This window comes from Mastacembelus armatus, chromosome 7 (assembly GCF_900324485.2).
Source record: "Mastacembelus armatus chromosome 7, fMasArm1.2, whole genome shotgun sequence".
NCBI lineage: Eukaryota > Metazoa > Chordata > Actinopteri > Synbranchiformes > Mastacembelidae > Mastacembelus > Mastacembelus armatus.
In genome coordinates, this window is record NC_046639.1 from 9,696,226 (window position 1) to 9,714,024 (window position 17,799).

Sequence of the window (17,799 nt, forward strand, 5' to 3'; positions counted from 1 at the left end):
ACCCCCACAAGGCAACATAATCCCAACCATGGCTCTGACAGAGCAGAGTCCTGGGTTGTCGGCGAGGTCGGCCCCTTGAGCGAACAAAGTCCGGAGCAGCTCGGGTGGATGGCCCCTTGGGCAAACATAAGTCCTGAGCCATTTAGGAGGATGGTTCCTCAGGCAGGCGTAGGTCCGAGGCCGTTTGGGAGGACAGCCTCTCAGGCAGGCGTGGGTTCTGGACCGGTCGGGAGGACGGCCCCTTGAGCGGACTGACATCCGGGGCTGCTTTAGGATTGGGCCTCTGGGTAGGCCTGGAGCACGGGACCGCTCTGGTGAACGACCCCTCGAGGAGACAGGGGAAAAGGAACCAGGACTGAGGCGAGTGGTGTCTTGGTCCAAGTAAACCAGGAGAGCCAGCGGTGTGGAGAGCTGAGACGCCGGCGACGGGAGTTGAAGCGCCGCGAGGCATCTCCGCTTGGCCTCGTGGATCGGGAGTTGCTGGTCACTGCCTTCCTCCAGCAGGGCGTGTAGGACGGAGAAAAGCTCGGACCACCTCCTAACGCTCTCTTCCGGAAGGCCGGGTCGTAGGAGCAGCAGGCACCGCTGCTGTTGGCTGCATGCGGAGAGTGCTAGCTGATAGTCCAGGGAGAACTTTAGGCAAAACTGGAGAGTGACGATATTCTCCTTTAAAGGGCGCTCTACGAGCGCTTCCCCCGCTGGATCTGCTGGGCCCATCTTTGGTGTTGGAACATTCTGTTGTGTGATGGTGGTGTGCTGGAGAAGGAGAAGCGAAGGACCCAACACATCATGACAAGGTCAGGGTACACCCTGCACAGATCACAGTCTATCACAAAGCTGAACTAAAGACAGACAACTACCTATTGGAAATTTCAAGTCACCAATCAATCCAACCTGCATGTATTTATGGTTTAAACAATGAGTTACATTTCTCAGTAGAGCTGGAGTGCAGTGATTGCCATCTATACAATAGAAAAACACTGACATGTTTTACCAGTGACACAAATTAACTTTAAATATACATGCAGAAAACTAAAGAATTAATAGTGATGAACTACTACTACTAGTAGTTCTTTTTCCTGTAATGACATGTCTACTGATTTATATAGTAACCCATGTACATTTCTACACATATCAAGAAATATGATTGCTAATTTAGAAGAATGTGTTTAACATGCATTTAACAAGAAAATAATCAACTTTGAGCCATACCTGGGCTGTCAACACTGGCTTCATTGGTGGAGCCCTGATGCTAAAAGCTCCAGATTCAGACAGAAACAATAGAGGTTGAGTATCATTGGTTGTGTCTCAAGATTCATTGTAAAAGATTTGTTTATATGTGAACACCAGTAATTGTGAGTATACGGTGTTGGATTTCATCTGTTTCTAAGAGGTGATGGGCCAAGGTCAGTCACACAGCTTCCTCATTACAAATGCAAGGACTACACAGCATTGATTTAAAGCAAACATGAGACTGAAGAGGAGGTTCTCCAGAGCAATGAGGGTCATAACCTGACTCTTGGGTCTGTAGTCATAGGTCGAAGTTAAGCTCTGGTCCATCCAACAACTCATAAGTGTGCATGTGCACTGTCTGCAACAATTAATGTGTACATACTGGAGTTGTGTTGTCTCTCCAACATTATTGCACTTCTCCTGTATTGTCATTTAAGGTACTGACACGGCAGAGATTTATGTAGGGCATCACCTAGAGAAAGCGTGTGAAAATAGGTGAAAATATTACAAAACTGATACCAGAGTAAGCTGCAAGCACTAAATTACCCTCATGGTTGATGGTGATGATGTTAAAGATGGTACTAATACAGTAGCAGTCTCAGAAGCAGCTGAAACACCATCATGGTGTCTCAGCTACCTTTGCAGAGAAAAGGATGACTGTGGTGTCATTGTCCATGCTTGTACTACAAAAGAGAGCAAACTCACAACCCAACAGCAGTGATCTGACTGAGGGACAAAGAGGAAAGTAGAATTCACTTAGAAACATGCAAGAAGCAGAATGTACAGTATCTCTGGATATCCCTCATTGAGCCTTAAAGTGTGCATGTGTAGCTGATAACCTATTTAGGTGAATTTGATTTTTTTCCCAAGGATCTCTGTCACATTCATTTACTAGGTAGTAATATTTGACAATGTCAAAGTCAAAGTCAAAGTCAAAGAAGCTTTATTGTCACTTCAACCATATATAGCAGACGCAGTACACAGTGAAGAGACCAGAGGTGCTACACAGAACACAGACAAAGTGCAGTGATGCAGACAAACATAGAGCAATGACAAAAACTAAATTATAATTTAAAAAAAATATATATATATTAAACTAAGAAAAATTAAACTATACTTAAGGTGCATTCTTAAGAACTTAACATACAACAGAAGTGCACAGGAAGACAAGGCAAGACAAGACAGTGCAGACAACAACATATAGGCCGACTCTGTGCAAAGAAAAGCAGTAAATGTGCCACAATAATGGTAAGACAATGGTAGACAATGTGCAAAGAACAGTATGTACAGTGATTGCAGATATTAAAGTGACAAGTGTAAGCAGGATTAATATAAATATAAATGTAAAGTGGCATGTGCGTGCGTGTGTGTGTGTGTGTGTGTGTCCAGTTCAGCTCAGTTCTCTGTTGAGATGCCTGATTGCCTGAGGGAAGAACCTGCTTAACAGTCTGGTTGTGCAGGTCCAAATGCTTCGGTACCTCTTTCCGGATGGCAGAAGGGCGAAGAGTGTATGTGAGGGGTGTGTGGGATCACACAATGCTGTTAGCTTTGCGGATGCAGTGTGTGGAGTAAATGTCTGTGATAGAGGGAAGAGAGACTCCGATGATCTTCTCTGCTGTCCTCACTATACGCTGAAGGGTCTTGCGGTCCGAGATGGTGCAATTCCCAAACCAGGCAGTGATGCAGCTGCTCAGGATGCTCTCGATGGTCCCTCTGTAGAAGGTGGACAGGATGGAAGGTGGAAGATGGCCTCAGCCTTCGCAGGAAGTCGAGACGCTGCTGGGCTTTCCTGGTGATGGAGCTGGTGTTGAGTGACCAGGTGAGATCCAGGTGAACACCAAGGAATTTGGTGCTCTTGACGATCTCCACGATGGACCCATCGATGTTCAGCGGAGAATGGTCACTCCTTGCTCTTCTGAAGTCAACAACCATCGCTTTGGTCTTGTCGACGTTCAGAGACAGGTTATTGACTTTACACTAGGCTGCTAGTTGTTGCACCTCGTCTTTATACGCTGACTCGTTGTTCTTGCTGATGAGACCCACCACGGTCGCGTCATTGGCGAACTTGATGACATGATTAGAGCTGTGCATTGCTACACAGTCATGAGTCAGCAGAGTGAACAGCAGTGGACTGCTACACAGCCCTGAGGAGCTCCAGTGTTCAATGTGGTGGTCCTGGAGATCCTGTTCCCGATCCAGACTGACTGAGGTCTTCCAGTCAGGAAATCCAGGATTCAGTTGCAGAGGGAGGTGTTGATCCCTAACAGACTCAGTTTCTTGATCAGGTGCTGAGGAATGATCGTGTTGAATGCTGAACTGAAGTCAATGAACAGCATTCGTAGGTAAGTGTCTTTATTATCCAGGTGTGTGAGGGCCAGATGGAGGGTTGTGCTGATGGCGTCGTCTGTGGAGCGATTTGGAAGATACACAAACTGCATGGGGTCAAGTGAAGGTGGCAGCAGGTTCTTAATGTGCCTCATGACGAGCCTCTCGAAGCACTTCATGATGATGGGTGTGAGTGCGACAGGACAGTAGTCATTGAGACAGGACACTGGAGACTTCTTTGGCACAGGGATGATGGTGGTTGACTTTAGGCACGTTGGGACGACGGCGCTGCTCAGGGAGATGTTGAAGATGTCTGTGAAGACATCCACTAGCTGTTCTGCATACTCCCTGAGCACTCTGCCAGGAATGTTGTCTGGTCCAGCAGCTTTCCGTGGGTTGACTCTGCATAGAGTTTTAATCACGTCAGCCGTGGTGAGACAGAGCACCTCATCCTCTGAAGAAGGGATGGTCTTCCTCGCTGTCACGTTGTTACGCACCTCAAATCGAGCATAGAAGCTGTTCAGCACATCTGGAAGGGAGGCATCACTGTCACAGGCAGGTGGTGCTGGCCTGTAGTTGGTGATGGACTGGATGCCTTGCCACATGCGCCGAGTGTGGAAGTGGCCGTGGATTCTCTGGGAGTGTGCACGCTTTGCCTCTCTAATGGCTCGAGACAGTTTAGCCCATGCTGTTCTTAGGGCCTCCTTATCTCCAGCTGTGAAGGCAGAGTCTCTGGATCTTAGCAGCGTACACACTTTGCGGTCATCCACGGCTCTGGATGGAGCGTATGGTGATGGACTTGGAGACGGTCACGTCATCGATGCAATTCCCGATGTAGCTGGACACTGATGCCTTGTACTCCTCCAAGTCAATAGAGTCGCCGTTGGTCGCAGCCTCCCTAAACATGTCCCAGTCAGTGCATTCAAAACAGTCCTGAAGAGCAGAGATGGCTCCTGCTGGCCAGGTTTGAACCTTTTTTCATAACCAGTTTAGAGCGTCTGAGGAGTGGTCTGTTGCTGGAATCAACATAAAAGAGAAGTGGTCTGAATAGCCGAGGTGGGGGCAGGGCTCCGCACGATACGCGCCGGGAATGTTTGTGTAAACAACATCCAGCGTGTTCGCCCCTCTCGTAACAAAGCCCACATGTTGATGGAATTGTTGATGGTCCTGTCCAGGGTGTACCCCTGCCTTTCACCCAAGAGAGAGCTGGGATAGGCTCCAGCAGATCCCCGTGACCCTGGCTTTCAGGAAAAAGCGGGTATAGAAGATGGATGGATGGATGTTCTGAGATTTGCCTGATTGAAATCTCAGGCGATGATGAACAGTCCGTCGGGGTGAGCATTCTGCAGCTCGCTAATAGCTCCGTACGGCTCACCCAGAGCCTCCTTAGCATTAGCACTGGGTGGAATGTACACTCCGACAATGAAAGTGGTGGTGAATTCCCGGGTTAAATAAAAAGGTCTGCATCTAACAGTCACAAACTCCACTAGCGATGAACAGTAGCTAGCACAGAGTCATTACACCATTCCGTGTTGATGTAAAACACACACAGCACTACCGCGAGTCTTTCTGCACAGAGCTACATTTCTGTCGGCACGAAACACGGTTAGCCCGGCTAGCTGAATTGCGGCGTCCAGAACTCTGTCGCTGAGCCACTAAAACAGAAATTTTGTGAATCTGATGTTACCTATATAAATAAAGAGGTAATGGCAGGGCATTCAGTTGCTGTTTTCTCCCGTACTGTGTACAGGCCAAGAACTATCTTCATTTTTTCTTCTTTTCTCTCATTATTAATCTTATGAGTCTTCAGGTTTATCTTGTGACCATTCAGAGGAAACCAAGATGGAATCACTACCTTTCTGTGTATAAAGCTGATAAATGTTGCTCCAAAATAGCTATCTGCAACAGGAAACACAGCTTATGTGCTGATGCATCAGAAAATTAAAAAATTGATTTATATGGGGTTATATTCTAAAAAAAGACCTGAATAGGCCACTACTTCCATGACTGACTAGAGTGCTAAAGAAAATTATGGAAATTTTGCTACTGTATAGCTGCACTATGGACTTTGATAGTCATTCCCTGATGAAATGTGGGGTAATCATGTCAAAAATCAAAGATTTTGTTGCTTAAGTCTCTTCACCTGTAAATGTGTAAGTTGATTTTATCTGCTTTTAAATGTTGCCTGAAGCAATCTGAAAGGAATAAGGAAAAGAAGCATGTTATAATCAATATCTTCTTTAACTTTTTCACATTTGCTCTAATTGAAAATGAGAACATCACTTTTCAAGAAGCATACTGAGCCATCTTTGTTCAGCACTCCCATGATGTTCGCCTGGATGTTTCAAGAGTCTGCACTGATACTCTTTCTCGGTCTGTACACACCTAAGACATACAGCAATCTTGTTCTAGCCTCTATCTGCAAATACCATTTATACAGTTACATGAAGCAAAAATCCTTCAGGTTCAATTTTCGGTCTTTGTTTTTAAAATTCATTTTCCTTTTGTTATAGATGTATGATGCCCCTAAAATTTTGAAACCACGTGCTGCATTAAGGGGAAAATTGTAATCACATAAGTGCTGCAAGTCAGACAGAACACCATGGCAAAAGTTTCCAGGGGTCACTAAAAAATGAATTACATGCCAAGACACATCTAGGACACACTATTTATTTCTTATTGTGGCTTATGAAGGCACTTTAGTAAAATACGTGTTGGAAAACCAGCAATGAAAAGAATGACAAAATATGTAAGCCAAGCCCTGATAACTCTTAAATTGAGCTCTCAGGGTTTAGATGTCATGGTGCCTATTCCCAAATGCCGCTTTTCATTTTTATGCAGTACAGATAAATCCTGGAAACTCATTAATAACATTTCACTTTTTTCAGTTTATTTTGTTTTCTCATAATTGGTTTTCATCTGGTTTTTAATGTTTATTGTTTTTAATGTTGTTAAAGCTTTACTTTGCCTCTGTAAAGCACACTGTATTATCTCTATGTTTGAAAGGTGCTATATAAATAAAGCTCCATTGCTTTATCTTGCCTTACCAAAATGCACATTTCTAGCAGATGCAATAAACAGGTAATAGTTTTCCTGGAATAGAGAAATCATTTTCTGCTTTCAGGATTTTGTAATTTCAAATTTTTACTCATTGCCCTTTGCAGAAGAAAATACAGAAGCCTAAATCTTCCCTTGAGGGAAGCTCTTGTGGCCTATTGCTCCTTATCACCCTCTCCTTCATGAAGTTGTCACACTGCCTGTGTCCTCTGCTTTTAAAGTGAAGGAGAGGAGGTGATTTCAAAGGTCCAACCTCACATGATGTATTTCTAATCCCAGTAGTAGCTTTTTACCACAAAATAATTAACAATCAGGCCTTTTGCATGTGCTTATAAAGCCTTGTCTTTGTTTTGTGGAAATCAACTAGACCTCTGAATCCTTGTTCCGCTGTTCTAGGGCGATCTCTGTGTAGTATTAAGCGCTAAACAAACACAGACCTGCTTGATTTGAACATAAATATAATATCATCACAAGTAAACTTTTCATTCTGTTCAGGGGGTTGACATGGTCCCTTGCTATTGGTGAATGTGGAGAAAGCAACTGCCTGTATACATTCATAACTTGCTGTGGTGAAATGCTGTGGTACCTCCAAGGTCAATGCTCACTGAGGACACACTCAACACAATTCATCTTTCTAATGAACCATTCAAAAGCCTCCTGTCCTCTTAGGTCTCAACAACACACTAGATCTGCTTATGGCTGGTGACCTAGCCAGAAAATCTAAGTTCAAAGAGACCTGAGCTCAGGCTGGAGGACTATGCTCCTCAGGCGCTAGTGCTTTGAGAATAAAAAACTAAATAAAAATCCACTCGGCTATTTACTGGAGGGGATTTAACCTAGCTGCCTGAAATCCTGCCATGCATCAGCAGGGCTGACCTGAAACTGTGGGTTAACTGGGCAAGGATGTGGAGAAGGTTAAAGGAGTGACTTTAGTAAGGACTCTCCAGAGAAGAAAGGATAAAAGCATTTTCAGGGAATTGTCGATATTTTCTCTGCTTCCGTGAAGGAATAGTAGAGCGTTTGTCCTTTATATGTCAGTCCTGTGATAGATGGCTGATCTGTCCAGGGTCTACCCTGCCTTTCACCCAGTGACAGCTGGGATTGGCCCCCACATTCATGACCCCGAACTGGACTAAATACTATAGAAAAATTGATGGATGGTTTGTTGACTGGCCACAGACCTAACTGCTGCATCTGTAATCATCACCATCACTGCAAAATCAGCATTTTCATAAGAAGCTTTTTGCTGACTCACATAGGTAAATATCAGTGTGTCTGATTAGGTCAGACTGAGCCTGGGTATTACAGGGCTTCTCCTTCAAATAGTGAGCAATCCATGGAGAGTGTGTCCATTTCCTCTCTGACTGTGACAGACCTACTCCACTCTGACTGCAGGGCAGCACTCCAACACTGACACAGTCTCTCTTCAGCCTTGGACAAATGCCACAGTGGTTGTGGCTGTAAGAATGCTGTATTATCTTTACATTGTGTAGGACTCATTAACCTGTTGGTTCATCGGGATGCACATTTTAACCTGGAGTGAACCCACACTGAATTTGGGTCTACAGTAAGTTTTCTAAAAGAGGATTCAATCACTGGCAGCTGTACAACAATGTAAAAACAAGTAACATTTAATATGCTTGTTTGTATTAACAGTGGGTCAGTTGAATATATGTGATATGAAAGAGGTCACTTCTCAGAGAAAAGGCTTTAAAACCTCACGGTGCACTACCTGTTTAGCACCAAATAGAGTCATGGTTCATGACTTGCAGCTGAACACGGTGGTGCATTTAGCAGCTAAAGAGGCACATATTTCCCTCAGGATTTGGTGGAGAGCCATACCTAGTGAAAAGGATGGTGAATTTTAGTAACTCACTATGGCACAAGATGTCTCCAAGTGAATGCCAAAGCTGTTCTCTGAAGTGTAAGCATATCAGTAAATAGCTCATAATACTTATTTTTACCAATGAGAAGTGATTTATGTGATATATTGCATTTACCTTATCACCTACGTACAAAAATGTATATTCTGTCCGTTTGTATATTATTTAACAGACTGTTGACCAGATTGTGAGAAATATCTGACGATCAAATTGACCAAAAATATGTGCTCACACCCGAACATGTCACGAGCCGGTGTCGGTGTGAAGGTGTGGGAAAAAAGGTAGGACCCAATTGCAGGACAACACAGGTTTTAATTCCTCCTGGGAACTCCAGGGCACAAATACACATAAACCGAGTGAGACGGTAAGTTCCCAAGACCGGGTAAGACGGTCGGGACTACGAAGACACATTCACTCTCAAACACAAACTATATACAACTAATGCTTCGCCAAAGGAAAGAGGCAGGTATAAATAGGGAGAACACAAGAGGTAATCGAACACAGGTGAAAGCAATGCACAAAACTAACGAACATAACGCTGCCGGGGACCAGAGCACAGGGAAAAGGAAGTCTCTACAAAATAAAGGGTCTCCCAGCAGGAAGTCCCAAGGGGACTCGTGACAGAACATATCTTGCATACTTGAACATAGGCCTAATTATTAACACTATATTGGCACAATAATAGAATTGGATAAGTCAAGTGAATTTTTTGATTAAAAAAAAGATAAATATAAATAAATTAATGATTTCGGTCCTTTTGAAGCAAAAATGCCTGAAATCTGGTGGCTCCAGAGTGTGCTGCTTTTCTATGTTATTCTGAAATATCATATAGGTAGGGCAAAATATGACTTACAGATCATTGATTCCAAGAAACTGGAAAAGATGTTTTCTTTTTTTTGCTCTTCTTGACATTTCATAGACTAAACAACATTGCCAGACATGTAATAGAAATTAGATAGAAGACAAAAGTGCAGAGTCATTATTAAAGGTGCAGTGTGCCTGTATTTTTTAAGATTTTGTAGTTATTTATCTAACCATTAAATAAGTAATTAACCAAAAATATACACAACGCAGAGTCACATTTCCAAGACAATTGTTTGAGTTAACTTTGACTGTGGCTCTGATTGCATCTATTAATGACTGTAGAAAGATAGATGAAAACCCAGAACAGCAGAATTAGTGAACTGCTGACTGCACACACTGCTGACGCAGTAAAAAGGCTCAGGTATGCATGCCACTTCTGCGGCAATGAAGTGATTATGGTATGGTAATATATTGATATGATATGGATCCTGCATTGTAAAGGGTGCTTCAATTCTCAATAATCCCTCCCAGCCCTAGTGGGAGGGATATACTCATATCCAGGGTTTAGCATGGCCTTATGCAGATGGGACAAAATATTTCTTGCTAAAATTTGGTACTGATGTGCTGTGTTCATCACTTAGTCATGCTTCTCTCCTTTGTCTTAATCCAAAACTTGCTCATCAAATGCACTAGATAACACTACTGTTTGGTCAATAAAAGCCAGTTGATTAGTTACCCCACTGAAGGCACAAACCACAGCTTCAAACTGTCATGTCACATGCATGCATATCGTTACCAGCGTACCTGACTCTTAATTACACGCTTGACTGGAGATTAGCTTGTCAAAAAGGGGGCTATGATCTACCAGAGGATGAATTACCATCTGTGAAAATTACTTTCCATGAGTGACCCCCAGGTCACTGCTGATAGCTTGTAAATGGATGGCTCAGTGCTGTCCCTCTCCCAAGATATTTCACCTGTTGCACTGATGATGCCACATGAGTTACATATAACCTCAGCCATTACAGTGCTGAAATACCAACAGACATGTCTTAATGTCAAGTGAAAATTATTGATAATATAATTATAATCTACCTGGAGTCATTTTCAACAAAATGCAATTAGACATCTACAATCCTGATTAGTAAAAAATAATTATATAATTTTGTACTAATTACAAACAATGGACAAAATTAAAAGCAGTTGATGGAACTATTTAAACCAAGGAAATTATGTATTTATTGATCATTCACTAATTATTGAGAAGTTTTTTATGTGGAACTGTTTCTTTGCATGTTTAATGTTTTTTCCTGTTCAGGTCATCTGATGTAAACTGATTAAAAGACAAAAGATTACACTGCATTCCTAGTGAGGCACTGTAATTTTAATAAGTAAATGGTCTTATACTTGTAGAGCACTTTTCTACACTCAAGTGCACTCAAAGCCATATATGCATATTCACTCATCTGCTCACACAATCACACTCACACAGAACAGTCACCAGGGGCAACTTGGGGTTTAGTGTCTTGCCCAAGGACACTTTGACATATGAACTAGTAAAGCCAGACACCAAACCACCAACCCTTTGGTTCATGGTTGACCTGCTCTATCACCTGAGCCACAGCCTTATCATGAAATTCTGTTTTTACTTTGTCATTATGTGGTACTGAGTGTAAATTAATGAGAAAAAAATGAATTTAAACAATTGTATCGGGCTGCAACATAACAAATTTGAAAAAGGTGAATGGGGTCTGAGTACTTTCTGAATGCACTGTTTGCGGTCCAGTGTAAACAGGGTCATCTAAATTGAACTGGTTTCTTTAACTTGAATGCACACGGGAGGTTGTGTTATTTAGCTAAATGTAAGCATTAGAGCAGATGTAGATTTATTACAGTTTCTATACAGCTAGCAAAAGAACAATGTAACTGTAACTGTAAATCTGTTATTTATACATTTCAGTTCCACTTTCACCTTTTGCATTAGCTAACATTTCCTATCACATTATTTTCTTTGCAACATTTGTACCTCTGCCACACAATTAATGAATTTCAAGCCATGAAACACAATCTATATGTGGAAAAGTATTACTGCATCTAACAGAAAAATGAAACATGCACATTTAATGCATGCTCACTTTGTGTAATGGAACATGAATAATGATGAATAATGAACATACCCCCAGAGTGTACAAGGTGATTATAACTACGTGTCTGTATGTAAAGAAAAAAAATCCATATGCAGTATATCTCACTTCATTTTTTTCAAGAGTTCTTTACTTCTCTCATCTTCTGTGCCCCAGTCTGGTATTTGTTCCACTGATGTAATATGACTGATAAAAATGCAACATGACTGTTTTCACATTTCAAGTGTTTTACCTTGGTGCAATTTTCCACTGGTGGACAAGCTGTAAGGTCATTCCATCAATTCCTGTCAGCTCAGGTAACATAATTTCAGACCAGGCAGTGCCTGCCTTGTAGAGGGCACTAATATAATCAGGATGAAATGTCACAACAAACCTCTATTTCCCTATCCTGTGAAAATTCTCTTTAGTTTTAAAGAAACATGATCCCCCTGCTGTTTAAAACCCTTTTGTTCTGCCAACTGCATGACCCTATTTAAATACAAAAACACACATTTACACACATATTGACCCCCAAATTTAGACAAATGCACAACACCTTTCTAGAAACACTTTTCTATGCCTCCTAGTCTTTTGTCATGAGGTTGTTATTCAATTTGTCCTTCCCACATCTCCCTGATTTTACATCTTGTGGGTCATGTTTCCTCAGGGGATTGTTAATGGCAGTATAAGTGAGAACACAAACTATGGGAAGCAGCAGAGATTCCAGGAAATGGGAAAGATACAGTCTGAGCTGATGAAGAGCCTAAGGCACCATATGTTCTAGGTGCTGTGTGACACTTTTTCTGGCAGCTCACAAACATCAGAGTTATAGGCGGAGACCCAAGAGTACTCCAGCCTAAAAAAAGACAGACACATTGTATAATCTACTATTTTATGAGTTACTATACAAATCTGTGCTCTTTTCCTTTGGCTAAATATTAAAATGAGTGAAGAAAAACATTGTCAGACATGGCTACTGTTTAGGCATCACAGTGTGAAACACTGCATTGTTACAATGCTGCATTACACACTTGGCTTGGCACTTAAGCATTGGTGTTTATATATAATTTAGCCTGTCATGCATATCATTATCCTGTCGCAGCCCGTGACTGGCTACAGTGTGAGCAGCAAGAGCTAACATCCTGCAGCTATCCTGGAAGTAAAAATACACTATGTGGCATGTTGGAAGTCCATTTGATACACTCCTATTATACATACTCAACTATGCTTACAAAACACATTATTGTAATTACACAGTTGTAATTGAAGGTCAAAACTTTGAACCCACATTGTTTTGACAATTTGAGTAGAGGTGAAGAAGGTGGAGGATTTTAAGTACCTAGGGTCAACAGTCCAGAGCAACAGAGAGTGAAGAAAAGAAGTGAAGAGACATGTGCAAGCATATTGGAACAGGTGGAGGAAAGTGTCAGGTGTGATGTGTGACAAAAGAGTCAGAATGAATGAAAGGAAAGGTGTACAAGACAGTGGTGAGACCAGCAATGATGTATGGTTTAGAGACAGTGGCGCTGAGAAAAAGACAGGAGGCAGAGCTGGAGGTAGCAGAGCTGAAGATGTTGAGGTTCTCTCTGGGAGTGACGAGGATGGATAGGATCAGGAATGAGTATATCAGAGGGACAGCTCATGTTAAATGTTTTGGAGAAAAAGCCAGGGAAGCCAGATTGAGATGGTTTGGACATGTTCAGAGGAGGGACAGTGAATATATTGGTAAAAGGATGCTGAGGTTAGAGCTGCCAGGAAGGAGGCCTAGAGGAAGACCAAAGGGGGGGTTCTTGGATGTAGTGAAGGAGGACATGGGGATAGTTGGTGTGGGTGACGAAGATACAGAGGATAGGGATAAATGGAGGCAGATGATTCGCTGTGGCAACCCCTGAAGGGAGCAGCCAAAAGGAAAAGGAGAAGAAGACTGTTTTGGCAATTTGTACATCCTAGAGTAGAGTAGCCTGTAATGCATAATTAATATCACAGAAAGAAGCCAAAACACCCCACAGAGCAGTTCTAACCTGTTTTTTGACTGCTGGACAATGACCTGCTGTTTCCCTGTGTGTAATAAAGGCATTTGAACACATGACTCATGTCCACACCTGACATATTATACTAGTTGACTCATAGTATGAGTGGCTATATTTGACACAAACCTAACTCAATTTTGGTTTCCAGATCAACTGCAATTTGGATGAAATCTGGAGTATATACTGAATGTTACACCAAAGATTTTAGAGGTTCATGCAACAAAGCACAGTCATCCAAAATAGCATTGGTCCCGGCTGTTCAAAGGACAGGATTAGATGCCTTTTTTTGGTAAACTGAATATTCTTTGTTGAATATTGTTTTTTGTTATATAAAAGAACCTATTTCAATCAGCGTGCAAAATACAAAGGGTCTTTGAGAGCTCTGACCACCATACAATCTCAAATTGAAATTGAAAGCTCTCACAAATGTACCTAACCATTTTCTGTGCAGCTACACAATATCATTTATTTGCACGTGACTTTATAAAGGTGCAATTTTTTTCACATCCTTAACCCAAAAAAGGATTTTAACATAGTATCACACACCTCTAAAATTAAACAAAACAAATTCCACTCCCGAAAGTGAATTGTAGTGATCAGCAATTCTCAACCACCCTCCACTCCTCTACTGGCCTAAAGGAGACCCCCTCCTCTTTGATTTTAATATGTCACATTGGGCTCTGGGAAATCCTTGTCTGATATTTTATAGACCAAACAATTAAAGAAAATATTAAGCTTTTAGACATAACATAGTTGCAGTTCTAGACTGCATAATATATCTGGCTATAACAAAACAAAAATATATAAAGGAATTTTTTTTTAACAAAGCCCATAAAGTTTGTAGTTTCACACCAGTTACAGTATATGTTCTCTGTCTGATTGTGAATTCTCTGTTTTGCTGGCACAATATAGTATTTCTAGTGTTTTTAGTGTATTTCTACTATTTTTAGTGGTATTACCCTCTAAGACTGCACATTAATTTGTGTAATTGAAGTGTACAGACGCCATGTGTGATTGTACACCATCAACCCTGAGAGCATGACAGAAGTGTCAGCTCCAGAGACCTAAAGCTTTCACCGTGACAGACAGCTCAACAGCCATTTCAACAAAACAGCTACAGCAGTGAAAACCACTTCTTTTCTCCTTCCTAGCTTCTCTTAAAAAATAAATCATATCGGTATACAGTACAGCAATCTGCAAGTGACTTTACCTTAAACCACATCCCTGAACATCAATTGCTACAATACTGCTTAGCAACTGTAACTAGGCAATTGAGCCCTATACTTGCTATATATAAAGTTTGTGGAGTATTTTATTCGTTTATTCATTTCCAAAGCCACAAATCTTTGTCTGAGAAACCGTGTCTTTGTAAGCTGTAATAGAAACTGCAAATGTTAGTTGTGAACACAACATTGACATCAGCCTAAGCTGTTATGGCACCTCTAACAGTTGCTTATTTACACAACCGACAATTATGAAGCAGCGTCATCATTCATTTGGTGTCATGCCTCTGGCCACCTGATGAACAATATTCACTCTCTTTTATCACTGTTTTTGGGATCTACTAACTCCTGAGGGAACTATCTTTCTCTTTAGCTTCTCAGTGTACCACTGTGTTCAGCAGCTGCTTCCTGGCTGTGTCTGCTGTTTGATTATGAGATGGCAGTGCACATTTGTTAAAAAGCTGCCTGCTGTGGAAAAACATGATGCTATGAGAGCAGTGAGAGTGAACCACAACAATAAGTTTGTGGGCTAAACATTGAGCTGAAACCTGCTATAAAGGCCAGTGAAACTAAACATAACTATCACAGTTTGTTCTTTGCTTTTCCATCTATCCATCCATTGTTTATACCGTTTATCCTATAGACGAGTGGCTCCAGTCAGTCCAAAGAGACAAGATACACCATAGACAGATCAAAAACCTGCAGCATTCACATTCTCAGGTGTGAAATTTAGAGTCACCAATCAACCTAACCTGTATGTGTTGGGACTGTGGGAAAAAGCTAGAGTGCCCAGAGGAAACCCATGCCCCAGTCGACCACAGGTTTGTACTCGCAACCTTCTTCTATGAGGCTACAATGTCTGTCCATTGTTTCTATAAAAGGTAACTAAAACTACATTTAAATTCGGTATTTAAGTTTGTATTTTCTCTCAGAATACACAGAGAGTAGCAGTTTGAGTTAATTCCAATGAAATCTTCTCAATATATGATCCTTCCACAAATTTCACAATTAGAACACTTTTTAAATTAAAGGCAACTTTTAATGCGTATTGATGTGATGACACCAGATTGAAAAATAAAGTTAATAATGAAGCTAGTTGGATTGAGTTTGACTTTTGATGATAAATTTGATGATAAATTTATTTAAAAGTTTGGATATATGAAACTACAGGAGGTATGGTATGTAAAGTAGCATGTGACATCTGGCAGCAGTGAGTACCTCCCACTGAAAAGAACTGGCAAAACTGCTGCAGATTCAGATGATAATCTGAAGGGTTATGGGTCATTACTACAAACTATCTCTTCCACATTGTCTCACTGTTTTGGTCACTGTAATGATACTTGCTTTAAAATCTGTTGAAGCAGCTACAGCTGATACAATCTACTGCTCAGCAGCATGATTGATTTTCACTAGCTAGAAATACGAAATCAGGGCCAGCTGTTTGATTAAGACAGTAAATTTTCAGTGTCAGAACTGAGAGTGACAGACAAGGCAACAGTTGTCAATTAACATATGTCTATCTGTACCAATTTACAGAATAATGTTATGCTTCATTGGGCGAGATGACAGAAAAAAATGTCAAATCCTCTGTGTCTCTTCTCATCCTATTAGGCTTTTAATGCTGTGCTTGCTCATGGGCTGATTCTTTAATCAATAAACCAATGTTACTCTTCAATAGCTCAGCAGAGGCATTGTCCAATACACTGGCCTGGATAAAAGTAGGTTTCTACATTACTCAGCCTGCTAACACTTTTGTCATTGATGACAGTGATGTATTTTGTGGAAAAGGCATTCAGCACAGTCTATGAACTACTGATACAAGACACAAAACAGTGTGGCGTTGTCTGGGCCATTGAGTCCAATAAGATAGATTCACCATTACGATAGTTCCACGGCTGTTCTACTGAAGAGCAGTTAACATCACCAGAAATTAGCACCTTTGAGGACATTCCTAAAGCTTCAAAATTAAAATGTGATGAGAGGTAGCTCCAGAGAAGCCTTTAGAAAAAATAGATGAAGGTGTTACTGTTTATGGTGTTGTTCACAGGCTGCCAAGGAAAAAGCTAATTGGTATTCAAGCCACTGTTTGACTTTGTCTTTAGCACATTAATTTTAATAGAAAAATGTGTACCACTTAGCCCTTCTGAACCAGCTCACCAGTGTTACCCTGTCATATGTTTAATTTTAATTTTAAATTTGATGTCATCGAAAGACATAAAAAAAATTATTTTATTTATTTATTTTGATTTTTTTATTTCCATGGGGCAATAATAATTACATCAACCAATTAAAGCAACAATTAAGTTTTTTATTTTTTTAGACCCTGCTGTTTATTTTTTTAGTACAAGTCTCTTGAGTTAAGTTAAAGGAATTTTTTAAACAAGAGTGCTCTACCAAACAGCTAAAGGGTTAAAGCTGGGATGAATACATACACTGCCTAATGCTGTATCTTGGATCTATTTCCCTACACACTCTGCTGGAATGACTGTTATTAAAAAAAAGGTACAAAAAATGTGTTTTATAATTCTAATGATTACAGCAATAATAGCACAAGCCTTTGAGGACTGGCATTTTCATGACAGCTTGGGCAGAAAATTTTCCACGTTATCTCTGGCAACAGGAACAGACCAGTATTCCTTTGTGGTCTACAGTGAAATGTTGTATCAATAAAATACCCAGACAGTAGGCAGTGGGTATGAATTATTGAAAGACGCGGTGTTTCGGATAGGGTTCTAATCTCCACAGTGCAGTTAATTTGATGCTCTTGTTTTTCTGTTTTGGTTTTAACCTGCAATGCACCATTCATCCCTGCACATTTCCACAGACAGTGAGGAGCAGACCAGTGGGAACTAAATGAATGATCCACTGACGCTAATGTCCTCTGCCAGCCGAGGTCTTGCTTAATAAACCTCAAGATGAGATGGGCATGCAAGAAATAATGTGATCAAAAAAAAAAAAGACTCATCAATTCAAGCCCACACACCTGAAGCTGCAGCTGACACTGGAAGTGGAATATTTAATGAGGGTGAGGGTCCTATGTATTTGTGTATTTGGAGGAGGGGGTGGTAGGTTGATAATAAGTGTGTTCTGTCATTCAGGGGCTACACAGGCTTATGGGACA

General features: G+C 41.1%; 1 protein-coding gene across 1 annotated transcript in view; it reads right to left on the reverse strand.

Moving 5' to 3' along the window:
* The window catches only part of syt6a (synaptotagmin VIa), a 55,671-nt gene that overhangs the window by 34,373 nt on the left and 3,499 nt on the right, over nt 1-17,799 (reverse strand). Inside the window, exon 2 of the mRNA XM_026332750.1 lies at nt 7,797-7,803. Coding sequence (XP_026188535.1) covers nt 7,797-7,803 — 7 coding nt within the window. The remainder of the gene's footprint in view (nt 1-7,796; nt 7,804-17,799) is intronic.